The sequence below is a fragment of the Apium graveolens genome, chromosome 11 (genome assembly GCF_009905375.1).
Source record: "Apium graveolens cultivar Ventura chromosome 11, ASM990537v1, whole genome shotgun sequence".
In the NCBI taxonomy this organism is placed as follows: domain Eukaryota; kingdom Viridiplantae; phylum Streptophyta; class Magnoliopsida; order Apiales; family Apiaceae; genus Apium; species Apium graveolens.
In genome coordinates, this window is record NC_133657.1 from 13500116 (window position 1) to 13516482 (window position 16367).

The window sequence follows — 16367 nt, forward strand, 5'->3', positions numbered from 1 at the left end:
GAAATTTAAAAATTGAAAAGAGTTGGATATGTTTTTCGGACAAAAATTTCTTTTTTGTTAAATAATTATTTGAACAAAAGTTGTATTTAACTAAATATTTTGACAAACTTGATTGTCAATTTCTTGACAACTCCGTCCAATAGGTGGACAACCAACATTATCATACTACATAAACAACCCACCGGAGATGCTCCAAGCAACCGTATGTTTGGCAAAATCAGCTAAAAATGATAATCCCTACCTCAATTGTACTAATAGTAGGATCAGCATAGCAATCATCACATTAGAAAAGGAGTACTTACGGTTGGTCCATGTATGCCAAATCGCTGGATGTAACCACCCCATTGTACACTATCTTTTAAAATGCTCCAATTTTTTAGAGGGTTGCTTGTGAGATTCTAGATAAACAAAATGTGAGGCACATTTCAAATTATAATTGAAGAATGTGCAAACTAACACTTTTGTGCAGGAAATCAGCATTAATTGTGTCAATTTAAATGGAAAATTATTTATTTGTCGTTAAAATAAGAAAAACTTATCCAGACAAAAAAAAACTTTTAGTTAAAAGAGAGATACTAACTTCCAACTTAATGTCACACAAAAAGCAGGCTAAAAAAGAATACCCAACCCCCAAAAATCTATTTTATATTAATAATAGCCCAACATGGGGCAATATTGATAAGACATTTTATTATCTCAAAAATGATGAGTCCAATTTGTCCTTAAAATTTGGTGAGACATAAAATTCAATTTAAAATATCTAATTTACCCCTCTTTTTATAAATTGTATAAAACTTGTTATTAAAGGGAATCAAACCCAGGTTTTCAAGTTACAATAACAATCTACTTAACACTTTGCCACTTATTCACATGAGTCTTTCACCATGTATATAATATAAGTGCATGTGATCAAGAATTATTGTTACCTCAAAATTTTGAGACATTTTATTATTCGTAAAATGTCTAATTACTTGTAAAAGTTAGTGAGACATAAAATTCAATTTTTTTGATCATAAACTCTTTATATTTAATAAAAATACATTAACTTTTTATTAAAGAATTATAAGTTTTAAGTAATTATAAATGTGTTAGTAAATACATAATTAAAATGTACATAGTATTATATTTTTAAAAAAATATTTAAAAATAAATAAACATTCACGGGTATAAATAGCCATTAAACTTCAGCTTATTTCGAATTCAAAATTAGTACTTCACTTATTTTTTAAAAGATACTCGAAATTTGACAATGTGATCCAGCATAAATTAATCGTTATTATCCAGTTTTATAGGTTCAAAATTACGATCTCGATAAAAACATCTTACAAATACGACAAAATTTTTGTAAATGCTATATAGATAATGATTGATGTGTTTGAGACTCTTTTTTGTAAAATCAAATTAATAACTAATAGGTATCAAACTTATTAACTTGATCGGTGATAGGTTATTATTTTTCGGACTTAACTCGGGTTTTAAAAAATACTCAAAATTTGAAATTAGTCGTCACCAAATTTGATATGATTACATAATACACACACATAACATACACACACACAACACACACAACATACATACATACATGCATACATACATACATACAAACAAACAAACAAATATACATACATATATACACATGCACGTGAGAAAGATGGGTCTGAGTCATCCTCACGTGACAATCCCGAGATCAAAAGATTTTACATGTAAAATTTTAATGGTGTATTTGTATATTCGATCATATTTTATATATTTACAAATATATCCTTATGCATTATACGAGAAAATAGTCTAATATCAAGGTTTTATCCAAGGTCACCCACATGTGCAATATTATATATATATAAGATGAGATTCGGTACAAACAATCTTTAACGTGTAAACCCATCTCCAAACTCATATATAACTTTGGTTCAACATCGTTTATTAAATAAATAGTTAAAATTATATTGAATACACATAATTTATAAGGAAAATATATTTATTATATTTTATAATTTATTCTTAAACAATTTAAGACAAGTGTTTAACAAATAAATAACTTAAGTTCTACACATATGTTGAACAATAGTTATACTTGTGTAGATCAAATAGATAAAATAATTTTACATTGGTATTATTAATAAAATTATATTAAATTAATAATGTTTCCTTTTTGCATAACCAAATTTAATATTGATGAACCTTAGAAGGATAGTTCAAAATTATGAAATATTTATTTAACAAAATTTTAACAACAGTTTTACACATTCTATATTAAATAAATAAAATTTTCATATCTTTGTACTATAATTTGATATTGATGAACTATAAAAGGATATTGAAAGATTAAATTATATGTATTCAATTAAATTTCAACTATTATTTAATAAATTAAGTTGAATTTACGTGTGTGCGGGCACGTGTACTGCATGTGTGTCAGAGATTTATAAAGAATATAGAACTCAATTTTTAAAAAAATTATTAATTAAAATAAATAAATTTAATTTTACGAATATGATATTTAATGCTAGCAATTTTTATACATATTTTGAAATTACTTTTATATTTAAAATTAAATAAATAAAACTCTAACTGCTCGATGTTGTGCAGTTTCATTTGATACATGTTATTATATTTAATGAAAATGTTGTATTGATTTGTAATTTCAAATGATTAGAAAACCTAACTATTTTTTATAAAAAGTTTAATTGAGAATATTTAATTTTATAGAAATAATTTATAATATATTATCTAATTATTATAAGAAAAGATTAAAATTATAACAGATAAAATTCGAAATGATTTAAATGATGATATTAATTCATAACTTAAGATCAAATTCTAGAAAATAACTCGTGCCTTGCACGGGTTTTTATGCTAGTTAAAAGGAAGTAACTGAACTGCAACAAAACGTCATGGAATAACTTATAAACAACGCTTCACATAAGTTTATTATACGAAAATTGTCGTATTTTTTTGCCAGAAGAAAATAATTTAAGAGCAGCTCCAACGTTGTCCATTTTACTCACTCGATCTGCATTAAAGTTGAGTGGCCTGATCATATGGAAAAACAGGCACCGGAAGAGATCGAAAAAAATGGGCAACCCCAACTTACTGACCGCGGCCAATTGTTTTGTTAATATTATTTTATTATTACTTTTTATTATTTTTTTTTATTGTTGCTGCTGCCTGCCATATAATAAGGAAATAATGGGTCCTATAAAATTGGTAAATGGGCTCTAGAGCACCTCCAATACATGCCCAAATTGTGTATTGAGACAAGTAAAGTAGAAATTGGGTATCATATTTTGCATTGGAGCAAGATAATAGAGTTGGTCCAAACCCTCTTTGGTGTCCCTGCCCAGTTTGATCATAAATATTTTATTTATATTAATTTATCGACTACAACAACCATTACACTACCTTTTAATGTTTGTGTGTGAAACACTCTTGTGCCGTAAGATCAGTTTTATTAATATTTAAATACAAGTGGCTAGCTGAGTTGCAAACTTGCATTGTATGATATAAGCTATTTAATGTTCGTTATACATGTGGCATATGAAGGGTCCCAGCAGAAAAGAAAAAATGGGCTTGTAGATGATCTTTGAGCATCAGTAACGCGCAATCCCTTTTTTCTAATTTTGAAAACCCCACAACACACAGTCACCTCAGCTAAACTAGTACATGGAGAAGAAGTGGCTGATTGCTTCCAATGCAAGGGTCATTTAACTCTTTCCAAAATAATATTATATTAATATCTTAGGCCCCTTTTATAAACTATTATAATGAATGCTCATTGTGTACGATTCTCTAACAACATTTTACGTTTTTAAGCTCAATTTGCTAATAAACAAATTTATTTTTAAATTTTAAAATTTAAAATAAAATTATAATTATAATAATCAAATTAATGTGATTAAAATTTTAAAAATATTATTAAAATACAAAATATGTAATTAAAATGCACCATATAATTAAAAACATCAAACTTAAAAAACAATTAAACGTTACAACATAAAAAAAAAATAACGATTATTAGGGAATTGCGAGATATGCCCAACCAAGTCATTTTGGAGTTGACGATGGATCCGTTTATTACGCATCTACATACTGTTTTGAATATATGTTTCATACGGGATAAAAGGTTCTTCACCCAAGTTTGGTTCCGGTAAGTCATTTGTTGCATCGTCATAAGTTGGTAATGGACCAAATTGAGTGGTATATGTGTCCCTTTCGTCTTCAACAATAATATTATGTATTATGATGCACGCTCTCATGATTCTCCCAAGATCAGCTCGGTCCCAAAAGCGTGTCGGACCACGTACAATTGTGAAACGGGACTGTAACACACCAAATGCTCATTCAACGTCTTTTCGTTGACTTTCTTGATATTTTGAAAATAATTTCCTTTTCTCACTTTGTGGACGTGGTATTATTTTAACGAATGTTAATCATTCAGGATATATTCCATCAGTTATAAAAATATCCCATATTATAATTATTTCTTTTGATAGCGAAATTTACCTCTAGAGCACGACCTTGTATCACATCATCAAATACCGGTGACCGGTCTAAAATATTTATGTCATTGTTTGATCCCGCAACTCCAACAAATGCATGCAAGATCCATAGATCGGATGAAGCAACCGCTTCCAATATAATTGTTGCAACTCCTTTGTGACCACTCATGAACATTTCCTTCCATGCTTTTGGATAATTTTTCCATTACCAGTGCATGCAATCAATACTTCCCATTATACCAGGAAAACCACGAGTCTCACCCATCTGTAATAGTCATTGCACGTCATTTGAGTTCGGCTTTCGTAAATATTCACCCTCAAATATCGTAATGACATTAGAGACAAAAATTTTCAAGCATTTAACCACGATACTCTCTCCAATACGAACATAGTCATCAACATCGTCAGCAGATACACCGTATGACAACATACACATTTTCGCATTAGATTTTTGTAAAGATGATAAACCTTTTCTTCTCACTGCATCAATTCTCTGTTGAAAGTATGGATCAAAATTTGAAAGAGCATTCACAATACGAAGAAAGACATGTCTTCCCATACGGAATCTTCGTCAAAATATATTTTTTGAATATATTGGATTAGGTGAAAAATAATCATTGACCAGACGTACCTGTTTCACGATCTTTATAAATACATTTCTGAGGCGTGGATATTAAACTCTGTCCATATATTTTATGAAAGAACTTGACTCGACGATTGTCTTCAGCGTCATCGCAAAACTCTTCAATGAATTCTTCAGTAAATTCTTAAATGAAACTTTCCGGTGTAGGTGTTTGATTCATGTTGATGTGATTTGAAAGAATTAATACATCTTATTTATATAAAAAGAAAAATCGAATATATTTCAACGACCATCTTACAAAAAAATAAAAACAAATACTAATTTCCAACGACTAGTTTATAAAAAATTAAAAATAAATACTAGCTTCCAACAGCTAGTTTACAAACAAATAAAAACAAATACTAGCTTCCAATTGTATATTGAATTCAATCTACTGATACATTGAATGCAATCTACTGTATAAAAAAACATGAAAGATAAACTCTAGTTTTTGGACATAATTTTCTCAAGTAACTTTGCATGTGCCTTCCGTTGAGCGTCATTCATTTTTGTAGTATCTGCCATAATGACTTCTAAATCCATCTCAGATTGTTTCGCCTCAAGCTCCTTTAGTCGAATTTTATTTAGTTTATCCATTATGTCCATTTTTCTTTCGTGATTAACTTGTAAAGATTTCCATTCATCAACTTCTACAGTTGTGGCCTTCCCTTTTCTCTTCCTTTTAGTTGCAGCTTTTGTACCTTTAGGACGAACCGGTTCAAATTCATCGGATATTGGTGTATCGTTATTTCCTTCTGATGAGTAAGCTCCACAACTACATAATTTATTTCTTTTAGAACTCACACTACTTGGAGGAGTTCTCCACTTGGGATGTCTACGAAATTCACACCAATGAAGCTCAAAATTAGACTTCTTCTTATAATTAGTTAAATGATCTTGGTGAGATTTCTCAATTATTTTGTCCAAGTTTGAACCACTCCCGATTTTTCGCTGAACCTTATCATAATACGCACCAAATTTCTGAGCACCGTCATTTATTCTTTGCCACCTTTTTTCATTGCCACAACTCCTCTTTTAATGACACCGGGATTATCGTCTTCATAATATTGATGAATTCGTTCCCAAAATACGTCATCTTTTTGATCAGTACTGACTAATGGATCAATTGACACATTTAACCATGCACTTATTAAGAGTTTATCTTCAACCCACTTCCACAGACCGGTAATTTCTCGTAAATCTTCGGTTTCTTCGTAATTATCATTTAGATCAATAATATTTTCGCTACCAAACGCCGACACTTGCGCTTCTAGAGAATTCTGGATATTAATTGGTGTTTGTTAAGTTTCAAATTGTGGATTTGAAAACGAAGGAAATAAGAATTTGGTACGGAGAATTTTGAGGACATGAAAATGGAAACTGAGAATTCTGAGAAAATGGAAATTGGTATGGTGAATTCGGATTTTGAGAATTAAAATTAAAATTTTGTGGATTTGCAAAATAGGAAATTGGATATGGATATGGAAATTGAGGGTTTGAATTTTGAGAATTTGAAGGTAAAGGATTGTTGGAATTGTTTGGATTCATATTTTCCCAAAGATTTTTTTTAATATTTTTGAGAATGTAAAGATAATGAATAAGGTATGTGAATTGTGTAATTATAGGGAAAAAATATTGCCATTTTTAAAGTTTATGTTAGAAATATATACATTATATAAAAATGAAAAAAGTTAGAAAAATAATCAGTAGGTATCTATAAACTGAAAAAGCAAAGTAAGCATTCTGGATAACTTTGAATATATATTAAAATAATGAAATGGGACAGTCCCGACAAGGAAGGACTGCCCATTTCTATCTTCTTTCCTACAACGCTAACATAGTCTCAATTTTTATATTTAAGCCACTTCATATGGCCCTAGGCAACAAAAGACCCCGCGTTGCAGGTGCTCTTACCATTGGAAAAACATGGCCAATTTTTTTCACTGGACGATTTTGTGTATGTGGCCAACAGTGGGGTCAGAGAAAATAGGAAATGGGCAGCGGCGTTGTGGTTGCTCTAATGTCAAGCAAATTCTATTTACCTTGATTCGAATTATTAAGCCACTGTAGATATAGCAAAAACAACTATAAATTAAAATGTAAATGTGTGCTACTTGTGGAATCGTAGTAAAATAGTGGCAATAAACTAGCATACCTTGATCAAATTGTACCAAAACAAACTCTTCCATCTCCGTAAAGACAACCTTATTATATTGTGATTCTGCTATATATAGAATCTATTTTGTCCATGCCTGACTTCATCGGAAAAAGAGTGCCTTTTTTACTGCCTTTTCTGCCTTAGAATATGCCGATTGAGAGTTCTTATAAAAACCCATCTATAACTTCAACATAAAAAATAAACAAAATTGTAAATTAGACAATATATTTTTCAGAAAAGCTTAAACTTGTTTGAAAGCAGAGTAGATAAAAGAGGTATAAACTAATGTATGATGAATTAGAAATATATGGAGATACCTTAAGGTTTAGCCGACTAGAAAACTTGAAGTCGACAATGCATGAAGTATTTTCCTAAAAAATTATAGGAAAGTACAAGCGTGAAGCGTGTCTGCTAATGTAAGGCATGTTTTTAATTCTACTTTTTTCAAATATTTTTCTTCCTCTCCTAAATTCTCGTCTTTCCATAAAATTTTTCATTTTTTAGTACTTCCTCCATCCTATTTTAACTGTCCATAAATTTCACACATATTAAATAATTAAATATGTTGGATATATTTGAGATGTCATGTCTAATATGTTTCATGTTTAGTTTTCAGATCTTAACTAACAGGAAATATCAGTACTTACTGGAATCAGGACTTACTGGAAGTTAGGACTTAAGGATATCAGGACTTAGATTATCAGAAGATAATATCAGAAAATGGATATCAGAACTTAAGTACTGGAGGATTAATAGTTAAAAAAGGAAGCTGATTCACATGATAGAAGATCGAGACTAATACAAGAAGAAGATATGCATGGAAAGATTTAGAGGACTAGAAGAATTATATAAGATATCTGGTTGATATATTTTAGGAGACATAATTATATTCCATATCAACTAGAAGTTATCTTGTAACCGTGTGTCTACATAAACACAGACATAGGTTTACTCTATAAGAGTTACGATCATCGAGAAGATCATATATTGTAACCTAGCAGCTCTCGTAATATTTGTTCATCATTGAGAGAGAACAGTTCCATTGTAACAGAGTTTATTATATTGAATACATCTGTTTTCTGTTACTTGTGCTTTCAATCGATTTGATTGTATTCTACACTGTATTCAACCCCCTTCTACAGTGTTGTGTGACCTAACAAGTGGTATCAGAGCACATCTATTAACACACATACAGTAAAGATCCAAAACAATCATGTCTGAAGAAGCAGAAAATCCAACCAAGCCCGCCAAAACTGAAGAAACTCCAAAGACTCAAACCCATAGTTGATATGAGACTATCAGGGTTCCCATGTTGAGACCTTCTGAGTATCCCATATGAAAAGTGAAGATGGCTATGTTTCTGGAAGTTACAGATCCAGAATACCTTGACAAAATTTATGAAGGACCACATAAGCCGACCAAGCTCTCTGTTGTAGTTGCAGATCAGCCAGCAAAGACCATACCAAAGGAGAAAAGTGAATACACAGCTGAAGATATCTCATCTATTGCCAAGGATGCAAAGGTAAGGCATTTACTGCATAGTGTCATTGATAATGTCATATTAAATAGGGTAATTCAATGCAAGACTACAAAGGAGATATGGGACGCTTTGGAGACAAGGTGTCAGGGAACTGATGCAATCAAGAAAAACAGGAGGACTATACTCACTCAAGAGTATGAGCACTTTGACTCGAAAAGTGATGAGTCATTAACTGACTTATATGACAGATTTGTCAAATTCGTGAATGATCTGTCACTGGTGGACAAGGAATATGACATTGAAGATTCAAATTTAAAATTCCTTTTAGCTCTTCCTGAAAGTTGGGATTTGAAAGCTACTATTATAAAAGATAACTATGCTCCTGATGAAACTACTCTTGATGAAATTTATGGAATGCTACAACTGTGGTGAGAAAGGCCACATATCTCCTGACTGCAAGAAAGGAAAGAGTGATAAATGCAAGGCTCTTGTCACAAAGAAGAAAAGATGGACAGGCACCTCAGATTCTGAAGATGAGGAGAACTATGCCTTGATGGCAAATGCTGATAATAGTTCTGATGCTGCTGAGTTAAAGGTACCTCAAACAACTTATGCTTTCATACTGATGATATTACTGAGTTGAGATTATATCTTAAAACCATGTTTATTAGCTATAGAGATCAAACTTTAACATGTGAAAGATTAACTTCTGAAAATCTTGCTTTTAAAAAGAGGAATGATTATTTAGAAAAAGAGTTAGTTATGTTCCATCAAACTCAGAAGGATAGAGATGATGCTTTCTATGTTAGAGATGAAGTGCTAAAAATGAATAAATCTCTAAAAACTGAGTTAGAAAAGGAGAGAGAGATTATCAGGACTTGGACTAACTCTGGCAGAGCAACTCAGGATATACTAAGTAGTGGAAACTGGAAAGAGGGCTTAGGTTATGGAGATGAGAAAAGTGAAAAAGGAACTGAACAAGTTAAGCCAATTATTGTTAAACAGACTACTAAGCCAAAGGTAAATCCTGTTAAATTTGTAGCTAAAACTGTAACGTCTGATTCTGAAAAGATGAAAGATATTGAGACAGAAGTGATAGCAGAGTCAACTTCTGACAAATTAGAACAGGATAAACCAACTGAAGTTAATATAGGCTTAATGACAAAGAAGCAGCTTAAATATAAGCTGAAAGAGATTACCAGTATAAACAAGGTAAAGGTAGCTAGGAAAAATAAGAATAAAAAGGAAGGTGTGAATAAAAGTAACAATTATATGCCTGTTCCTAATGCTCCTAGAAAGAAATACTATAAATGTGGAAACTCTAACCATCTGGCTTCTTTTTACAGGAAGAATAAGAATATAAACTCCTTACCTTCTAAGTTAGGAGTTAAGAGTCAGTCTGTTAGATTTAAGCCACAAAATCCTTGTTTTCATTGTGGTAGTATATGGCATTCCATTTATACTTGTAAGGAATATCATAGTTTGTACTATGACTATTATCAGATAAAACCTTATTTGAAGAAAGTTGCTTTAATTCCTTCTAGTGTAAAGTATGATGCAAAATCTGATACTGTTAATACTAAAATTGTTAGCATAAACTCTGATGTTAAATCCGCTGCAAATGTTAACAAACTTAAAAAGGCCAAAGGATCCAAGCAAGTCTGGGTCCTTACAACTAACCATTAGTGGTCTTTGTGATTGCAGGGCAACAGGAAGAACATCCTAGTTCTGGACAATGGATGTTCAGGACATATGACTAGAAATAAAGCCCTGCTATCAGATTTTGTAGAGAAAGCTGGCCCAGAAGTTTCTTATGGAGATGGTAACATTGGAAAAACTCTGGGATATGGCAAGATCAATCTTGGGAATGTCATTATTGAAAAAGTAGCTCTTGTCTCGGGACTTAAACACAATCTGTTGAATATAAGTCAAATCTGTGACAGGGGTTATCATGTGGATTTCTTTGAAGAACACTGTGAAGTTATAAGTAATTCAACAGGAAAAGTGATTCTGAAAGGATACAGGCATGGTAACATTTATGAAGCCATACTTTCAACAAGTACTGATGGTTCTGCAATCTGTCTGTTGAGTAGAGCATCAATTGAAGAAAGCTGGAATTGGAACAAGAAACTCTCTCATTTAAATTTCAACAATGTAAATGTGCTTGTAAAGAAAGATCTTGTGAGAGGACTGCCAAAAATAGTATTTGCTCCTGATGGCCTTTATGATTCATGTCAGAATGCAAAACAAAGAAAATCTTCTTTCAAGAGCAAAACTGAGTCATCAATTCTTGAGCCTTATCACCTACTACATGTTGATCTATTTGGTCAAGTCAATGTCATGTCTATTGCAAAGAAGAAATATGCTACGGTTATAGTGGATGAGTTCACAAGTTACACTTGGGTGTACTTCTTGCACAAGAAGACTGAAACTGCATCTACCCTAACTGATCATGTCAGACAGCTGGATAAATTGATCAAAAATTCTGTTAAAATCATAAGAAGTGATAATGACACTGAGTTCAAGAATTCAGTCATGGAAGAGTTCTGCAAAGATCATGGAATCAAACATGAATTTTCTGCACCTGGAACTCCACAGCAAAATGGAGTTGTAGAAAGAAAGAATATGACTCTCATTGAAGCTGCACGAATAATGCTTGATGAAGCAAAGCTACCAACCTATTTTTGGGCTGAAGCTGTGCAGACTGCTTGTTTTACACAAAATGCCACACTTATAAACAAGCATGTAAAAACACCATATGAGATGGTGAAGAAGAAGAAGCCAAATCTGAAATACTTTCATGTATTTGGTTGCAAGTGTTTTGTTCTTAAGACTCATCCTGAACAGCTGTCCAAATTTAATCTAAAAACTGATAAAGGAATTTTTGTTGGATATCCACTTTCCACAAAATCCTTCAGAGTCTACAATTTGAGAACAAGAGTTGTCATGGAATCTATCAATGTATCTTTTGATGATAAGAAGATTACTGGACTTGAAGATTTCGATGATCATGATCAGCTGAGATTTGAGAATGAAGATTTAAATTCTGATTCTGGAAATTCTGATGACTTAAATCCTGATCCTGTAAGTTCTGATGGATTAAGTTCTGATGGATTAAGTTCTGATGTTGTTGAAACTGTGGTAACAATTCCAAAGAAAAATGCACCTGTCCAAGGGGAGCAAGCTGAAGAAACTACCACATCTCAAGACTCTCAAGAAGCATCAGAACCTGTCACTGGCTCTTCAAGTTCTAATTCATCTAGTTCTGATGAGCCAAATTCTGATAATTCTGGAAGCTCTGATTCTTCAACTCCTGAAAAATCAAATTCAATTTCTGAAGTCTCAGAGAGCATAACTATAGGGGGAGCATCAGATAATGCTGATGTAGACATCATGGATCATGGGGGAGGATCCAGTTCTAAAGATTAATTTCCATCTGCAAGGAAATGGACTAAAGCACATACACCTGATCTAATCATTGGAGATCCTGACGCAGGTGTCAGAACTAGAACTGCAACTTCAAATGAATGTCTCTATCATTCTTTTCTATCTCAGACTGAACCAAAGAAAGTGGAAGAAGCTCTTCAAGATGTTGATTGGGTGCAAGCAATGCAGGAAAAGTTAAATAAATTTGATAGAAATAAAGTCTGGACCCTAGTGCCAAGACCAAAGAACAGACCAGTTGTTGGTATAAAATTGGTGTTCAGAAACAAAACCGACAGTGATGGCGTAATTACAAGGAATAAAGCAAGACTAGTTGCTAAAGGCTACTCTCAACAGGAGGGTATTGATTATGATGAAACATTTGCACCAGTTGCTAGATTGGAAGCCATAAGGATCTTTTTAGTTTATGCTGCTCACAAGAAGTTTAAAGTCTTTCAAATAGATGTAAAAAGTGCTTTTCTCAATGGAAAATTGGATGAAGGGGTATATATTGAACAACCTCCAGGCTTTGTAGATCCTAAATTTCCTAATCATGTCTACAGGCTTGACAAAGCACTTTATGGCCTTAAGCAAGCTCCAAGAGCATGGTATGAGACTTTAGCTCAATTCCTTCTAGAAAGTGGATTTCACAGAGGCACAATTGACAAGACTTTATTCTACCTCAACCATGGAAATGACTTACTTTTGGTACAGATATATGTTGATGATATCATATTTGGCTCTACTAATTCCAAATTGTGTGAGAAGTTTACAAAGATAATGCAGTCAAGATATCAAATGAGTATGATGGGAGAACTCAACTATTTTCCGGGCCTTCAAGTCAAGCAAACTGCAGAAGGCACTTTTATCTGTCAATCCAAGTATACCAGAAATTTACTGAAGAAATTTGGAATGCCAGATTGTTCAACTGTATCCACTCCCATGGCCACTGCAACCAAGTTAGATAAGGATACTGGCAAATCAGTAGATATTACTAACTACAGAGGTATGATTGGCTCCTTACTCTATCTAACTGTAAGTAGACCTGATATCATGTATGCTATCTGTCTTTGTACAAGATTTCAGGCTGATCCAAGAGAACCTCACTTATTAGCTGTGAAAAGAATTTTCAAGTACCTTAAGGGTACAGCTGATCTAGGATTGTGGTATCCTAGGGAATCATATTTTTAAGTTAATTGGTTACTCAGATGCAGATTTTGCAGGATGCAAAATAGACAGGAAAAGCACTAGTGGAAGCTGCCAATTTCTTGGAGGCAGATTGGTTTAGCAAGAAACAAAAGTCAATTTCCACATCAATTGCAGAAGCAGAATATATTGCTGCAGGGAGCTGTTGTGCACAGATTCTTTGGATGAAGAATCAGTTACTGGATTATGGGTTAGAATTTTCTAAAATCCCTATTTACTATGATAATCAAAGTGCTATTGCTATGACAGGTAATCTAGTTCAACACTCAATGACAAAGCACATCAGCATAAGGTACCATTTCATAAGGGAACATATGGATGAAGGTACAGTGGAATTACATTTTGTTCCAACAGATCAACAACTATCAGATATCTTCACAAAACCACTATGTGAAGCTACTTTTATAAGATTGGTAAATGAACTTGGAATGGTTTCATGTTCTGTCTCTAAATCTGCTTAGTTTTTGTTCTCTTGCATCAGACTTTATGATCAGTGTTTACAGATTGTATTATCTATATGTAATCTGTGTTGAATTTGAAAATTCATTAAATACTGATTATTATCTGATGTGGATTTATATACTCTGATAAGTGTTTTGAATGTTCTGTGACTATTCAATCCAATGAGGATAACTGTGTTAGATGCTGACCTAGTAGTATTTAACATACTAGAAATCCCATGTTTGAATTAGTTGTTTAACACAAGCAGATTCTGAAATTGAGCTTAGTCAAAGTTTACTTTATGTATCTTATTACTAAGTCACAAACTAGATTCTTGTTTCTTATCTGTCAAATTCTGTTGTCAGTAAATCTTGAGAATGAACTAAGTGCTGATAAGCCTCACTTATCAAAAGAAAAGAAAAGAATAAAAGTCAGGTACTCCTTTGAGATCTAGAGTAAAAATGTGGAAGGGAAGACCCAAGTGCATTGCTGGTATTAAGTAATATGCATTAGAAAAGAAAAAAAAATTCTTGGTGACTTTTCACACTCAATGATTACTGGAGAAATACTCTGATTACAACATAAATTATGATAAGGAGTCGTGACTCACTTACACTGAGAAGCCACTGTAAAAAGGAATTTCAAAAGATGCATAAAATGAGCACAAATAGTTGAGGTGGACTCATGCATACAGTTGTTCTATAGTAGACATCATGACTGATGACAGATTTTAAGCATTTTTCTGAGTTATGCCTTATTTCTAAGATGTACTGAAGTTGATCAGACTTTAATCTCTCTCTAATATTTTGCTGAATGCACACACTTTCACTCCATATGAATGATGAAAATTACCGTGGTGATTAAGTTATTTTTGAAAAAAAGTTAAGTGTCATTTGCATAATTTCTGAGGACAAGTTCTGATGGAAGTTCTGATGATTAAACTCTGAAGAAACCAAGTCAGTATTTGTATGAAAAATCACAGAAAAAAGATATTCACTTTTTGAGTACAGAAGCCATGTTCTGATGACTGTTAAAATCTGATATAATATAGTTCTGATATTAAATCCTGATGGAATCTTTGATGCTTACGTGGCATTTTTCTTTACTTGACTTATTTGTGGTAAAATCTGAAACAGTCATATTTACATCAGAATAAATTTGGGTGAGATAAAAACAGTCATAATCATTATGGGTTAGTGGTTAACGGTATGTCTTGAAAAACTGCATGTGCACAGTAATTGTTAATTATTTCCCGTGCCCATTAACTCTTGCTTTAGATCTTTTACTGACTGTTATTATTACACATCAGTCTAGGAAGTCGAGGGATCATTAGTTTTACTTGTAATTGTTAACCAGCCCTCGCGTCCTTTGGTATTCTATTGCCTATTTAAATGACTGATCATTCATCGGTAAAATCACATCTTTTCATTTCTCTCAAACAATGGCACACTATAGTTGGTTTTACTGTTATAGTACAGAAACTGTGACCATTTTTCGAAATGGAATTCTGACTCTATATCCTATCAACGGCATTCCATTCGACATCTGGATTCAACTTCCAAGTAACATTAAAAATGAACAGATGACTTTCCAAAGAGAAGTTCAACTTCGTATTCTTAAACAGCAGGAGCAAATCATTCGTCTTGCTGTTCTCTTTATTGAAAGTAGGAAGAAGACTTAATTGTCATCCATTCGTTTCTCTTTACTGTCAGCTTTGTCAGTCTTCTTAGACTAGGACTAAGGCTGTTGATGTTAAGAATCTTATAATAGGACTATCTTGTAATTTTTGCATGTAATTGATAAATTTCATGACATGTACTCATCTGATATATTAATGAAATTTCCTTTAAATTGCAAGATTTGGTCTTTGTTTCTCAAATTATGTGACTGTGCATGTCTTAATTGCAATTTGTTAATCTTTACTTCATCGATTTTTTAACTTTATCACGTGATGAATGTTTTGATTCAATAATGGTCAATAATAAATTTTGATGATTTGAGGAAATAATTGAAGCACGAGTTCATGCATCTGAACCTGTGATAGTTAAAGCTGAGAATGTTACTTCTCAGAAAGAGAAAGCAGCTCAAAGTTTTGATACTTTGAAAAGGAAATCTGTAAATTCTGATGCTGCTGAAGCAACTCCTTCATTGGCAAGGAGATTGAAGAAAATGAAGGCAAGGAGGTATTTGGCTAAGGCTATATCAGAAGATACTGAAGAAGCTGAGAAAGGGGATTAGGAATCTCTGATCTCACAAGACCCAATTATCATTGAAGCCCTTCCAGCTCAAACCAAAGACACTGCTAATGACATAGTTGTTACCCCTCCTGTCTCTCCTATTAAAGCTACAGATGATGCTAAAGAACAAACTGATAATTCTGAAATAGATATTCATAATTTGAATATACCTAAAGTTCTTTAACTAGAAGCTCCATCTACATCAAAGACACCAGCTCTGGAGATAAATTCTGCTGATCAGAATTTAGATGATGTTATTCCTGAATCTCCAGTTGCTTCACACACTATTGAGCAATCAGAA

General features: G+C 32.5%; 1 protein-coding gene across 1 annotated transcript in view; it reads right to left on the reverse strand.

Moving 5' to 3' along the window:
* Nucleotides 1-5565: 5565 nt before the first annotated feature.
* Nucleotides 5566-16367, reverse strand: part of LOC141695367 (glutathione S-transferase T3-like) — a 75727-nt gene continuing 64925 nt past the window's right edge. The window contains exons 2-3 of the mRNA XM_074499616.1: nt 6213-6401; nt 5566-6153 (exon numbers count right to left, since the gene is read on the reverse strand). Coding sequence (XP_074355717.1) covers nt 5566-6153; nt 6213-6401 — 777 coding nt within the window. The remainder of the gene's footprint in view (nt 6154-6212; nt 6402-16367) is intronic.